Raw genomic sequence first — 14892 nt, 5'->3', positions numbered from 1 at the left:
TATTTTTAGTAAGTCACTATTGGTTAGTTGCTATTTTGGATTGAGCAGTTTAGGCAGGATGGTCCTCTAATTTTGGATGATCAATCTCTCTAGGATTCTTTTTTGAATTCTTTTATCGGTGAGCTTGTTGGCTTAATGATGGTTTAATTTACATTTAATAAGCATAATACTTTATATTATAAGGTGTTATAACTTTATATTATAAAGTTGCCTTTTAAGCGGAAGGTGTGAGAGTGAAGCTGGATGGCTCAATTTGTGTTATAAATGCAGCTTTTTGTTGAGGAGAGGTAATCTTGAATTCATACATCTAACTTGCTCTTATTACTTGACTAAGGGTTTTGAAGAATTTCTGTGAACCTGGATAATTGTGCCGACATATGCAATTATCGAATTACTCCTACTGTGGTGATTATATCTTAGAGTTAATTCTATCTAAAAGAGTTTGTTTGGTGATAAGGATTGCAATTCGATATTCACACTGCAAATTGATTACAAAGGTTGGATAAATTGTTTGTGCCGAGGCGGCATTTGAATGGAGGCGGCTAGGAGTCAAGCTGTAACCTTGTGTTATCTACACATTAGCCGTTACATTCCACATGGGTATACTGGCAACCAAGTTTGGCGAGTGTGATAGATGTTATAATAGCCGCCATTTCAGATTGAAAGACACTGAGATAGCAGCATTTCCGACTTCCCTTTGTGCTGGCATCAAGGAATTCACTTGGTACTGCTACTCCTAAGAGACGTTATAGTTCTTCCAGCAAAGTGCTCACTTATTTGGCATTGTGGAAATCAAGTCTTTTTCTTAATTGCTGATTTTCCATTTGAAATTCTATACAATCTTTTTAAATATTCCTTTCGCAATAAAGTCACACAATAAATTGTAGGAATTTTGTATGTTTTTCTAATTTGTGAATTATAAATAAAACAAGGAAATTTGGTACTGTTGCATCGTGAACTTCAAATTCTATTGGGTCTGATTTAGAGCCTTTGCAGTAGTATTAGAGTGGTTTCCTGCCAGCCTGCAGGAATCGGGCTAAAAAATTATCAGAGGCATATTTCTTGATTTCTGCTTCTTGAAGTATGGGTGGTGATCGAAGGTTTGTGCCTGGAATGCACTACACCCGACGGGATCAGAATTTACCTCTCAGAGAGGGAGAGCCGGAGATTCAGTTTGGCACGGTGGGTAGATTGGGTGGTTCTAGTGGTTTCGAACAACATGCTATGAAAGCTCAGGTTGACAGAGATGCCTTGCAAGCATTTCGAAATATCGTAGCCAAGCCACAGTAGATGATAGGTGTACTCTAGTAGTTGTTTAACACCTTGCAACAGTTAGCTTTGCCTCGGGATTGAGGTAGAGAGAGATCGAGATGTTTCTGTTGGTTCCTACAGGTCACGTGTGGATGTAGGGCCGAGGGCTGATGACAGGCACAAGACCGAGGATCATGTCAGGATGGATGACAGGGTGGACAGGACATGTTATATTGGTGCTCAAGACAGGCCACAAAGATACACTTTTCTGAGACCCTAATTAGATACAATTAGCACTACTACTGATGCTGCACAGGCTCGAGGATCATGTCAGGATGGATGACAGGGTGGACAAGACAGTTTATATTGGTGCTCAAGACAGGCCACAAAGACGCACTTTTCTGAGACCTGAATTAGATATAGTTAGCACTACTACTGACGCTACTCCATTTGTTGATGATGTGCTGACTCATTTTGATGAATGGGATGCTCTTCCTCAGGCATTAATGGATAACTTGAGTTTTGACAGATATTTGACACAGAAGTGTGAGCATTCCAGGGGTAGGCCTGCTACTGACAGACAATGGTCCAGGTATACTTAGCTGCAATAGACAATTGGTAAGATGACATTGACTCATTTTGATTGGAGCGGTAGAGTGACTACTAGAGCTTGGGTCCACAAGCTTGGCACCTACCTTGCTTTGCGTCTTATGACCGAGGAGGATGCCATTAGGTTTTATGTGTTACACCTTGATGGGGATGCGCACGATTGGTGGTATCATGGTTTGGTATCTCTCCATCATGATTAGATCATTTCATATCAGGAGTTTGTTGACAGGTTGATAGAATGTTTTCACAAGAAGGATCCTGAGGTTTATTTTAGGGAGTTGGCCCAATTACAATAGACAGCTGGTTTGGAGGCATTCATTAGTGAGTTCCATAGATTTTCAGTGATAGTGTATGACATATTTGAGCGGAGGAGGATTATGCTTTTCATTGAGGGCCTTGTTGAGCCACTTAGAAGGTGGGTTAAGTCATTAGATCCCCCATCATTATAGGATGCAATGAAAAAGACCCTTAATTTAGAAGCCTCTACACCTAGAGGGAAGTTTGCCTTAAAGCCTGCTACGTCCTCCTATGGTAGGACACCTCCCTAGAGAGAGGAGAAGACTGAGGGTAACTGTCTTGCTACAACAACCTTGGACTGGAAAACAATTAATGATTTGAGGAGGAAGTTGTGTTTCTATTGCAGGGGTCCCTATGATGTCAACCATTACTGTCCCATGAAGCCTAAGGCGAAAGATAGGATGATGGAATAGTTCTACGATGATGATGACAATACTAATTTTCAGGAGTCGTTTGGCCTAGTGATCAGGATGAGCATAGGAGTAATGATGTTGATGATGAGGTGGATGACTCCAACTTCAAGGTAGCTTGCTTATCCAGTATGAGGAAGGAGGGAGCTTTCTGGATGCATGGGATCATAGCTGGACAGAGTATTGTCGCTTTATTTGATACTGGAGCTACTCATAATTTCATTGATGCTCGTCTGGTTACGAGGAAGGGTATGCAAACTAAGTGTTTTGATGGCCTATGGGTACAGGTAATTGATGGTTACACCTTGAAGTGTAACAAGATGATTACAAATCTTCCTGTGAAGCTTAATACATATGCTTTCATTGCAGATTTTTATGTGTTGGACATGGGGGGGACAGATATAGTTCTTGGTATGGCATGGTTACACACACTTAAGGATATCTACTTGAGCAATGAGAAGATGGAGATGAGGTTCATTAAGGATGGGCAGCCCCAAGTTCACAAAGCAATCCGTAATGATAAGCTAAAGCAGATTTCACTTAGGTGTATGCAACACTTGGTTCGTAATGAGGATATTGTTGATTGGGCAGTAGAGTGTAGAATTATGCCAACTCAAAAGAATATTGAGGAGACAGAATATCATCCTAATATGTAGCAGTTGATGATTAAACACTCTAAAAGTGTTTAATGATATATCCCTTGGTAGGCCACCAGATCGTGGAATTGAGCATATTATTGAGTTGGAGGAGGGCACTAAGCCTATTATGATTACTCCTTACCGCCATCCGAAAAGGCTCAAAGATGAGATTGAGAAGTCCATACAGGAGCTACTTGATTAGGGGCATATCAGGCCAAGTAAGTCCCCATTCACTTCTTCAGTTGTTCTGGTGAAGAAGAAGGATAGTACCCTCTGGATGTGCATTGATTACTGGATGCTGAATAAGAGGACCATAAAAAACTGGTATCCCATTTCACGGATTGATGAGCTCATTGATGAATTGCATGGGCCAAAGTATATTTCGAAGATTGATCTGAGATCCAGCTATCATCAAATCTAGGTTAGAGAGCAGAACATAGAGAAGACAACATTCAGATGTCTTTGTGGGCACTTTGAATTCTTGGTCATGCCTTTTGGTCTCACCAATGCTCCTACCACTTTTCAGTCTACTATGAATAGGGTGTTCCATAGTCAGCTCCATAAGTTTGAGTTGGTCTTCTTTGACGACATTTTGATTTATAATAAGACTTGGAATGATCATGTGGTTCATTTGGATACACTTTTGGGATCAGGCCTCCTTGTATGCCAAAGAGTCTAAGTGTGCTCTTGGCATGACAAAGTTACTTTATCTGGGACATATTATCAATTTTGATGGAGTTCGTATGGACCCGAATAAGATCCAAGCTATTGTGGAGTGGCCTACACCAGAAACCCTGACATAGTTAAGAGGATTTATTGGTCTTTGTGCTTTTTAACGTAGGTTTGTGGTGGGTTTCTCATGACATGTTGCATCCCTTACAGATTTGATCCATAAGGGTGCTTTCTAGTGGTCAGCGCAGGCACAGGAATGTTTTGAGAAGTTTAAAATTATTATGACTTCATGTCCAGTGTTGGCTTTGCCTGATTTTTCCAGGCCTTTCGATTTGCATTGTGATGCTTCCGGAGAAGGTATTTGTGCCATTTTATCCCAGGATCGTCATCCCATCGTTTTTTAGAGCAGAAAATTGCAAGGTCCTCAAAAAACTTTCAATGTTTATGATAAGGAAATGCTAGCTATTATGCACACCTTCGCTAAATTCAGGTAGCATCTGGTGGGCAGCAAGTTCTGCAATTAAACTGATCATAATAGCTTGAGACATTTCTTGGGACAGAGAGATTTGAATGAAAGGCAGTAGAAATGGGTCAGCAAGCTACAGTCTTATGATTTTAATATCTCCTATATCAAGGGGACTCAAAATGTAGTTGCGGATGCTCTTTCAAGGAGACCTCACCTTTGTGTAGTTTCTGATAGCTCAAAGGATTGGAAGCATTTAATTATAGTTGAATATGCTAGGGATCAGTGGGCAATAGGTATTGTGGATGGTAGTATTTAGGATGACAGATATTCATTATCAGGTGAGTTGATTATCTACAAGGGGTGGATTTATCTAATTCCAGAGTCAGTGGTTTGTAAGATTATTTTACCGGCATTCCATGATTCTCCGATGGCTGGTCATCCAGGGTTTTTCAAGACTTATAGACAGGTTCGGGAGAGATTTACATGGAAGGGGTTGAAGGATGATGTTCATAACTATGTCTGAGAATGTTCGGTTTGTTAGCAGAGCAAACACAAACACACATATCCTGCTAGTTTATTACAACCACTTTCTATTCCTGAAGGGAAGTGGGAGGGGATCTCCATGGACTTCATTGTGGGCTTGCCTAAGGCCTAAGGGTGGGATTGTATATATGTGGTAGTAGATAGACTCACAAAGTATGCTCATTTCTTCACTGTTACCACTACCTATTTAGCTGTGCAGTTGGCTGAATTATTTTTCAAAGAGATCTTCAGGTTGCATGGTTTACCTAAAACCATTCTGAGTGACCGTGATAGTAGATTTATGAGCCATTTTCGGCAGGAGATTTTTAGATTGTGTGGGATTGAGTTGACTCCTAGCACCAACTACCATCTGCAGATTGATGGCCAGACGAAAATAGTGAACAAGTGGGTTGAGGGTTACCTACGGAATTATGTCTCTTCTCAGTAGAAGGCGTGGGTGAAACGGATTCACTTATCTGGATATTGTTACAATTCCACTCATCACATGTCTATATAGATGTCGCCTTTCAGAGTTCTACATGGTTATGATCTACTAGTTTTGTGGATTTGTTATGTGGTGATAGTAGAGTATCTAGTACTAGGGAGTTGCTACAGGATAGCTAGGATATGGTAAGAACCTTGAAAGATAATATATAGAGGGCACAGAATCAGCAAAAGCAGTATGCTGATTAGAGGCGAACAACTCGAACTTATCAAGTAGGGGACATGGTTTACTTGATGTTGTAGTTGTATCAGTAGTCTTCGATCAAGAAGAGTGGAGCTGAGAAACTTAAGTTGCGGTATTATGGACCCTTTTGGATTTGTGCAGTGGGTTGGTGAGGTAGAATATGAGTTGCAGTTGCTTGATGATAACAAAATTCATAATGTGTTTCATGTTTCACACCTCAAAGGAGCTTTGGGTCATCATGTGAGACCTTCTCTTGTTTTTCCTCTGTTGGATGATGAAGGGAGATTGGAGTTGATTCCAAAAGCAATACTTGATACCAGAGAAAGACAATTGCAATGGAGGACCATTCGTGAGTTTTTGGTTAAGTGGTAGAATCTTCGAGATGAAGATGCTACCTGGGAACCTGAAGATATTCTATAGCATTCCGGACTTCAATTGCTTGAGGACAAGCAATCTTGGGGAGGGAGGACTGTAATGTCCCTGATTTAGCAGGTCTCCGGAGTGTGGGTTTGCTAGCTCATTATCGCGACCCTTGTGAGTTGATGTCTGGTTTTGGGGGTCTTTGTCATGAGATTGCTATTTTTGGACTTACTATTTTTAGTAAGTCATTGTTGGTCAGTTACTATTTTGGATTGAGCAATTCAGACAGGATGGTCCTCTAATTTTGGATAATTGATCTCTTTGGGATTCTTTATTGAAGTCTTTTATCGGTGAGCTTGTTAGCTTAATGATGGTTTAATTTACATTTAATAAGCATAATACTTTATATTATAAAGTGTTATAACTTTATATTATAAAGTTGCCTTTTAAGTGGAAGGTGTGAGAGTGAAGTTGGATGGCTCAATTTGTGTTATAAATGCAGCTTTTTGTTGAGGAGAGATCATCTTGAATTCATACATCTAATTTGCTTTTATTCCCTGGCTGAGGGTTTTGAAGAATTTCTATGAACTTGGATAATTGTGCTGATATATACAATTATCGAATTACTCCTACTGTGGCGACTATGTCTTGGAGTTAATTCTATCTGAAAGAGTTTGTTTGGTGATAAGGATTGCAATTCGATATTCACACTGCAAATCATGCAAATCGATTGCAAAGGTTGGAGAAATTGTTTGTGCTAAGGTGGCATTTGAATGCAGGCAGCTAGGAGTCAAGCTGTAACCTTGTGTTATCTGCACATTAGCCGTCACATTCCACGTGGGTATACTGGCAACCAAGTTTGGCGAGTGTGATAGCTGTTATACTGGCTGCCGTTTCAGATTGAAGGACACTGAGATAGCAGCATTGCTGACTTCCCTTTGTGCTGGTGTCAAGGAATTCACTTGGTACTCTTACTCCGAAGAGACGTTACAGTTCTTCCAGCAGAATGCTCACTTATTTGGCATTGCGGAAATCAGGTCTTTTTCTTAATTGCTGATGTTCCATTAGAAGTTCTATATAATCTTTTTAAATATTCCTTTTTCAATACAGTCACACAATAAATTGTAGGAATGTTGTATGTTTTTCCAATTTGCTGAATTATAAATAAAGCAAGGAAAGTTGGTACTGTTGCATTGTGAACTTCAAATTCTATTGGGTCGGATTTAGAGTCTTTACATTCTAAAATTGTTAACATATTCCACTAATTTGTAGGCAGAAGCAGATTTTCTCACAGATAACAATGAGCAATGAATTTAAATTCTGTCCTGAATGTTGAAGCTTCTGCTGTTTAAATTCTTATTGGAGTCTCAGAATACAATATAATAATGTGTCACCTATAATAAACTTAATTGCCAATGGATATCACCAATAATAAGTGTCTGGCTAAAGTGAATTTGCCATGCCCTTTTTAATCTCAAAGTAACTTCCTTACTTTTGGGCATCTCCCTTTTTGCAGCAGCAATCAAATCATATTACTTAAATCTTTAATCCCTCCTGTCAAGGCTACCGAGCTGACCATTTAGTTTTAATTGATGTGATCCTCTTTCTGTAGATTCCAGATCAGTATTAACTTCAAGAATGGCTCGACCCCCCTTCCAATTGATGTGGAAAACTCAAGCAATCTCAATGATTTTTAAATCCTTTCACATTGCCATCGCAATCTCAAACAATGCAATGGTTGTCTCTATGTGACATATACCAAGTTTGAGGGTCTCATGACTCATTTCTTCCTGAAAGAAACTGAATCAGATCATTGCTATTCCAAGTGCTACAACTGAGATTTTCATTACTTCTTGAACGAAATTGAATCAAAACATTGCTCTTCTAGAACTGAGAGTTATTGATCCTAGCAAAAAAATATATATTTCTGGGTTCTTTTGAATAAAACAAAAATTTAATATAATTTCAATAATTCTGATCCTTGCAATATAAATAACTTCTCTTTTTTTGTTGTATTTTCAGATCTCGTGGATTTTATTTAACCCGTAATCCACTGTGAGCACAAATTTGAACCTTGTGTGAAGGCAATAATGAGAACTAGAATGTTTTTGTTTTCTGATTCTTGAATAAACCTAGAGGGCTTTGCTCCTCGAGGTAAATTTTGAATTCAAGCCTTGCAAACAAGTGTGTTATTGAGATTGATAATGGTAGAATGAATTTATTCTTCCCAATAATTGTTTTTTGATTCTTTTCCATCGAACCCTAAAAGCAATTGAAATTACTTTTAATTATGTATTCCCTGTTTTCTTCCAAAGTTAATTAATTACCTTTTTGAATAATTAATATAAACTGTCTTTAAATTTTGTACTTGTCTACAACTTATTTCTTTAATTATTTTCCTCACAACTACCAAAAGCTATGGAAAATATTAGGAAGTCCCAAACATAAACGCTGACCCCACCAACAATACCCAAGTGTATAGGAAATTAATATGCTTCCGCATGGTGAAAAAATTCTGAGAGCATGGAGTGTTCCCAGAATATCATAACTAGGCACATTAAGTACCATTGTACTCAAACTTCACTCTAGGAACTCTCTTTCTTGCCATCAAAATACCTTTCAGATAAAGCTAGTGCTCTTCAAGAAAGGTTGCGTCTCCAAAAATGTTGGAATGGACCAAAAAAGAGATATGTTGTATCCTACCTTCCCAACATTGCTTGTCCTCGAGCGATGTCTATTCAACTCATTAATTTGGACCGATCATTTCATTCTGCCAATGAAAAGGGCTCCCAACACATCTCATCAATTTTTGTCCCATAACTTGCGTCTTTGTAACCAAATTATGTCTTGAATTTTTAGGGAAGTGCGAGCTTTATAGTTCCAACTTTAGTATTCCAGTATACTAAATCATACAATGATGCCCATATAGTCTGTGTTCTTGTCCTATCAAATGAATTTCTATCTTCTGATAGAAGTTTATGAGAACTACTGTCCACAATATTGTTATGCTCTTTTAAAAGTGTCCACCTTGTTGAAGGACAATTTGTTCTCATCTTCATTCTGCCAATGAAAAGAGTTTCCATCATATCCCATCAATTTTTGTCCCATAACTTGTTGTCTCTTTGTAACCAAACTATGTCTTGAATTTTTAGGGAAGTGCAAACTTTGAAGTTCAAACTTAAGTATTCCAATATACTAAGTCATACAATGATGCCCATATAGTCTCGGTTCTTGTCCTATCAAATGACTGTCTATCTTCTGATAGAAGTTTATGAGGACTACTGTCCACAATATTGTTATGCTCTTTTAAAATTGTTCACCTTTTTGAAGGACAATTTGTTCTCATCATTTGTCCATAACCCACTATACCACAAGTAAGATGGTGATAATCTATTGACCATTATAAGCATCAATGTGTAACCCTTTCTTTTCATGTTGTCATAGATTGATTGGTTGCTTCTTTTCTTGTGATTGCTCCAGAGATGCCCATGAAGTATCTGTTACTCTCTTTTGTTTCTTTTGAATCAAAGTACTGTATGGTCGGTTGATTTAAGCTCTGTGTTGGCAGTTCTTTGTTGTTAGTCTAGGCTATATCTGAATCAGAATCTTTTGGCTTTGCATTTCGATGAATCGTGTTAGCTACAAGGCTATGACTTGAGGTTAAGTTTCATGATGTATTAAAGGATATTGATAAATTTATTTATTACCAAATCTGATCATTTTCTTCAAATGGCTGTATTTGGTATTATTTTGATTCTTGAAAGCCACAATGAGTAATGCTAGTTTTTGTGCTGATGAGATTGGCTAAATGATATTTTCAACAGAAATATGTGTCTTTTTCCTTTCGGTGTACCTCACAAACATTACTTAGTCTTGGAACTTTTGTGTAGTACACTATGGTGGCCATCAGGTAGGCATGATCAGCTGGTGAGCATTGATCAAGAGGCCTTTTATTTGTGGAGCTTAGATTCTTCAACAGAGTCCGCAAAGGTGATTTTTTTCTTACACGAAAAATGCTTGCAAGAGTCTAGATTTCGCAAAACAGGTTACTATGCATTCTTTAAATTCGCTGGGCATTGAGATGGTGTGAGGATGGTAGCACTAAAGTGGCCTATTTGGATTCACTTTATTGAAGTGGGTAGTCAATACTAAAATAGAACTGCACATTATTCATCTTTTCGTTTTGTATCTGTTTGTAAATTCTTAATTGTTGTCAATGCATAATGGTTTGTGCTACCTATATGCCTGCACATAATATTTTCATACATAAATTGTATTTGGAACAATGATTATGTTGAAGGAAACTGTGAGAGTACCCTCAATTCAATTGTTTTTTTCATGCTTGATAATAATGCATAATATTCAATTGAAAGTCTAATGGCAAAGGTCTTCTTTTGGAGTTAAAATTGTCTTTAAGTACATTAATGCTAATCATATGAAAATGGGTGGATGAAGTCACACCTATAAGCAGGTAATATCATTGTGGTCCTGTGTTTTGAGAAAGATAAAAAATATAAAAAAGGAAAAGCAAGGAGCATTATATTCATTATGATGAGTTGATGGAAATTAAGAACTTGTCTCAACCGTTAATAAACATTCTGGCAATTAAAGTCTTGAAGGAAAGTTAGCTTAAGCCAAGACAAACAATTAATATTCACTGGTGCATACCAGAAGCCCACAAGACAGTGGATTCAGTGGTGGTTGTGGCTATTTTCCCTAACCACCTATGGCATCAACTGTTTCAGCTAATGGCTTGAAAGTTGAAACTAGTTTTCATCTTCTTGTTCTCCTCTACATGTTGGGCTATAATAGAAGTGCGAGAGTCACCCTAGCAAACTCATCTTGGGGAAGAGTATCCTAACCACTAGTTCTAGTGCCTCCATATGACTCACGACATTACAGGGAGAAGATCAATTGGGACATGGCAAACAAGTAGAACAAGTTAAAGGATACATTCCTGATAACTGTAAGACCCCTCACCTATCACTTCAAAATTTGTCACTATCTTTCACATTCAATTTGACTAACACTTTACATGCCTCCTTAGGATAAGGGTTTTCTTTACAGATTTGTAAATGTTTCATTGCATATTGATGATAGTAACTGTATGATAAATTTGACATAAATATCATACATTCACTGGAAGGAAAGACCATGGAAGTTCCGACAATGAAATCTGGTTCAGTTAATCTGAAAAAAATAAAAACATTTAAACAAATCAGATCTGACCTCATTTATTCTGTTGAGGGGCTCATTACAAGTTTGAGATACCGAAGTGAATACATAAATCAGACTGAAGTATACACGAGCAGTTATGATTCACACAATCACCTGAAATTACCTAGTAACATGAAGCAATCAGCTCTTATATTTTTTGTTACCTTCTATCACTGATTTTCCGTTCAATGCCTTTCAAGAGATGGTGTTGCTGCTACAAATAAGACCAAAGCTACATAACCTACGTTACCTGGTTCGCACTCTGGACCCTCAAACTGGGTCTAGGTGCGAACCGATTTAGGGCTCACCTAATGGTTTGTGTCGGGTCCTTGCAGGGTTTGCGTTTGGACCTGTGGGTCTGTCCGGGTCCAAAGCATCACAAACCCATGTGAACCCACAAGTCCAACTGCAGACCCTACACGGACCCAAGGGACTCAATGCGGACCTAGGCATACTTGTGTGAATCGCCTAGGATTCAAGGCTATAAAGTGGAAATGTAAGCCCAAAATGCATTAAAATAACATTTTTAAAAATTATTTTCCCTCCAAAACTTAAGACAACCCTATGAAGGAGCCTCCAAACACATTTCATTTCACATTTTCTCTTGTTTGGCTCTCTCATTTTGCTCTCCCCATCTTGCAAGTTTGAAGTGAGGTGATTATATTTGAAGGAGATCGATTGTGGAGTTTCAAATTTCTTCCAATGAGAAGATTTAAGTGTTTAAGGTTTGCATTTCAACCATATTCTTTAATTTTTTTGATACATTGTTTCATGTTTTGAAAAGTTTTATTTTTTTCAAGTTCTTGTAGAAATTTTGAAGTTTTTTTTTTCATTATTCTCATAGATTGTAGGAATGAGTAGTCAAAGTTCAATGGGTGGGTCTCAAAATTTTTTAATTGACCCTCTATAGAAATACACTACAATAATTTCTCAATATCCTAGAGGTGGTAGTTTTTTATGGAAATGGAGTTTTTGCAACTTACAATATAGAAGCTCCTATTACCGAGTAAAACTTCATTTTATGGGCCCTAGGGGTAGAAGGATTAATATGTGTTTGGGTTCAATAGGGGGAGATAAGAAGGGGCTGCCACCTAGACAAATAGTAGCATTCATTAAAGAACAAGAAGATGTAGATAAATTAGTTGCAAAAGGAAAACAAAGTAGTTATAGTTTTGGGAAAAAAACCAACACCACCACTAACCACTCAAAGAGCCTCTAGACATTCGTTCTTTCCTATGCCTTTTAGTGAGGAGGATGAAGATGTAGATGAGCGAAAGTCATCACCTGCAAGAGAGGCACACTAGATCAAGCATTTCAAAATGAGGCAAGAGATATTGTTGATGAAAATATTGCATGTTGCCTCTATGTGAATGGTCTTCCATTCAATCTAGTGAGGTCACCCTATTGGAGGAAGATGGTAATAGTAATAAATAATGCAGCTTCTGGTTACCAAGGTCCTAGATTTGAAAAGGTACACACCACCTTATTGCATAGAGAGAGGAAAAGTGTAGAGGCCTAATTAAAACCAATTAGAGATTCTTGGATTAAAAAATGTGTATCTATTATCTCTGATGAATGGAAAGATTGCGAAAACCATCCCTTGACCAATGTTATTGCTGTGTCCCCCAAGGGGACAATGTTTTTGATGGCGGTTGACTGTGAGGGGGAAGTAAAAGATGCATAGTTTATTTCTTTGATTCTCATTGATTCCATAGAGGTGGTGCATAGTGATAATGCTGTGCAAGTAATTATAGGCAATGCAAAAAGTTTGCAGGTTTGTAAGTGATTTGGTAGAGGCTAGATATGGTCACATCTTTGGACACCATGTACTGTACATTCACTTAATTTGGTGATGCAAGCAATTGACACACAACTAGACTCGACAAAACAAATTTATGAGGAGGTTGAGGAGATTTAGAAGATTGTGACAAATCACCATATGTCACAAGCAATTTTCAGAACTTTCTCCAAACTAGAACTATTGTAAGGTAAATTTTAAAATTTAATTTACTTAGCTTCATTTATCATTTTATGTCATATTTTGCATAATTGAATGAAATAATTTGTGTTGTTTACATATTTTAAATGTGTTAGTAAGTTATTATTAAAATGTTCTTAGGTGGCTGAAACTTGTTTTTTTTCCTCATACAAGCATCTTGAGATGAATTGTGAACATAAAAGAGGCATTGTCGCAAATGGTCATTAGCAACCAATGGGGCATTTGGAAGGAGTCAAATACAGTAAGGGCCCAAAAAGCGAAAGCAATGAAATTGGATGGTGATTTGTTGGGGTTGTGTTGAGTGTTTACCGCATAGATTAATTGATTAATGCACACAGACAATGAACAAGAATAGCAACAGCAGTACTCCTTTATTCGCATATGCCAAGAGATTACGTAACTGAGGATCAGATAAGATAAGATGATTTACAATGATCCCAGACGGGGTACAAGTACTTCCCGCCAAACCTTCCCGAAGGGGTCCATCGGCTACATAACAATCCTAATCTACTCATCAGCTACATAACAATACTAATCTATCCGTCGGCTACAAATCTTTATCGATGACAACACCCTGCCGACTACACAATATTTACAGACGACATCATCCCTCCAAAAGAAAAAGTCGTCTCCGGACGACAATTACAAAATATTCAAGACAAATTAACAAACAAAATACATTAACAGACTAACTACAACAAGATAGATTTGTTTTTGTCACATCACTTTCACGTTCGTCCCGTGCCTGCACCAAACTGGTCTCCAAACCAAGATGCTAACACAATATTGTCTCCTTAATCAAGCTAACCTTGATAGCCACTCGTGCTGCTTTCTTTGCTTCCAACTTCTGGGTACCTTAAGCCAAGTGTCGTACTGTCTTCAATTGGATGATCAACTCCTCCGGAGCTCTCTATACATCCACCAAGACAACCTTATGTCCAACACCTACTTCAAGTGTCTCTGGTACACAGACACTTCATGCCTGCAGTAGCTCTAGGTCTCATCAGCTGGTCAAACTTCCCATGATTGATAACCACAATGATTGGGGGTCTAGGGGACAACGCCCCTAGCGGGGTCGAGGGGCATGGAACACACTATTTTCGTGATTTTCTTCTACTCCCACACTCATTCTGACAACTGCTGATGTTTTCCCTTCACTTTGGCATCAAACGTTACTCATTCCGAACTGTTTCAATCTGTCTTTTTTTTTTTTTGAATTTTTGAATTTTTGCTCCTTCACTTCTGATTGGTTCCCTTTGCCTTCACTCCTGGCAAGATGCCTGATTGCAACAATTTACTAACCTCCATGGGAACATCAGCCAAAGGAATTCATTCCACGGAAGAATAAAACACCCCTGCCGAAATCATAAACACCTTCGCCAAGATAGCACCGTCCGCGGAAGAGGGGCTCTATAAGAATGAAGTTAGTGGAAGAAAAGACTTAGATGCGGTGAAAAGGGGAAGTCGCCAACGAACAAGATGCAATCTGTGGGGATAAAAATCTGAACGTCCGTAGGAGAATATGAACTTGAAGCCGTGGCCACAAAAAAAACTACCCGCGGAAAGGAGTCTAGTCCGCGGGGGAACCAAAAAGTCTGCAGAAGGAGAGGAAGCGGAGGAGTTAAAGCCATTGAGGAGTTAAATCCGCGGGCAAAGACATCCGCGAAAGGCAAGGAAACAGGCGGTGAAATTAGAGACATCTGCGGAACATACTACCCGCGGAACAGGTGTCCGTGGGATAGCCTACCCGCGGAGCAGCAATC

At 38.5% G+C, this 14892-nt stretch overlaps 1 protein-coding gene across 1 annotated transcript in view; it reads left to right on the top strand.

Moving 5' to 3' along the window:
• The window catches only part of LOC149566136 (Transducin/WD40 repeat-like superfamily protein), a 231022-nt gene that overhangs the window by 159879 nt on the left and 56251 nt on the right, over positions 1–14892 (top strand). The window contains exon 5 of the mRNA XM_089819565.1: positions 9804–9903. Coding sequence (XP_089675691.1) covers positions 9804–9903 — 100 coding nt within the window. The remainder of the gene's footprint in view (positions 1–9803; positions 9904–14892) is intronic.

Source organism: Cupressus sempervirens, chromosome 3 (genome assembly GCF_028749045.1).
Source record: "Cupressus sempervirens isolate cs-2001-9-10 chromosome 3, ASM2874904v1, whole genome shotgun sequence".
Taxonomy (NCBI): Eukaryota; Viridiplantae; Streptophyta; class Pinopsida; order Cupressales; family Cupressaceae; genus Cupressus; species Cupressus sempervirens.
The sequence above is the reverse complement of the archived record's forward strand: the minus strand, read 5'-3'. Positions and strand labels throughout refer to the sequence as shown.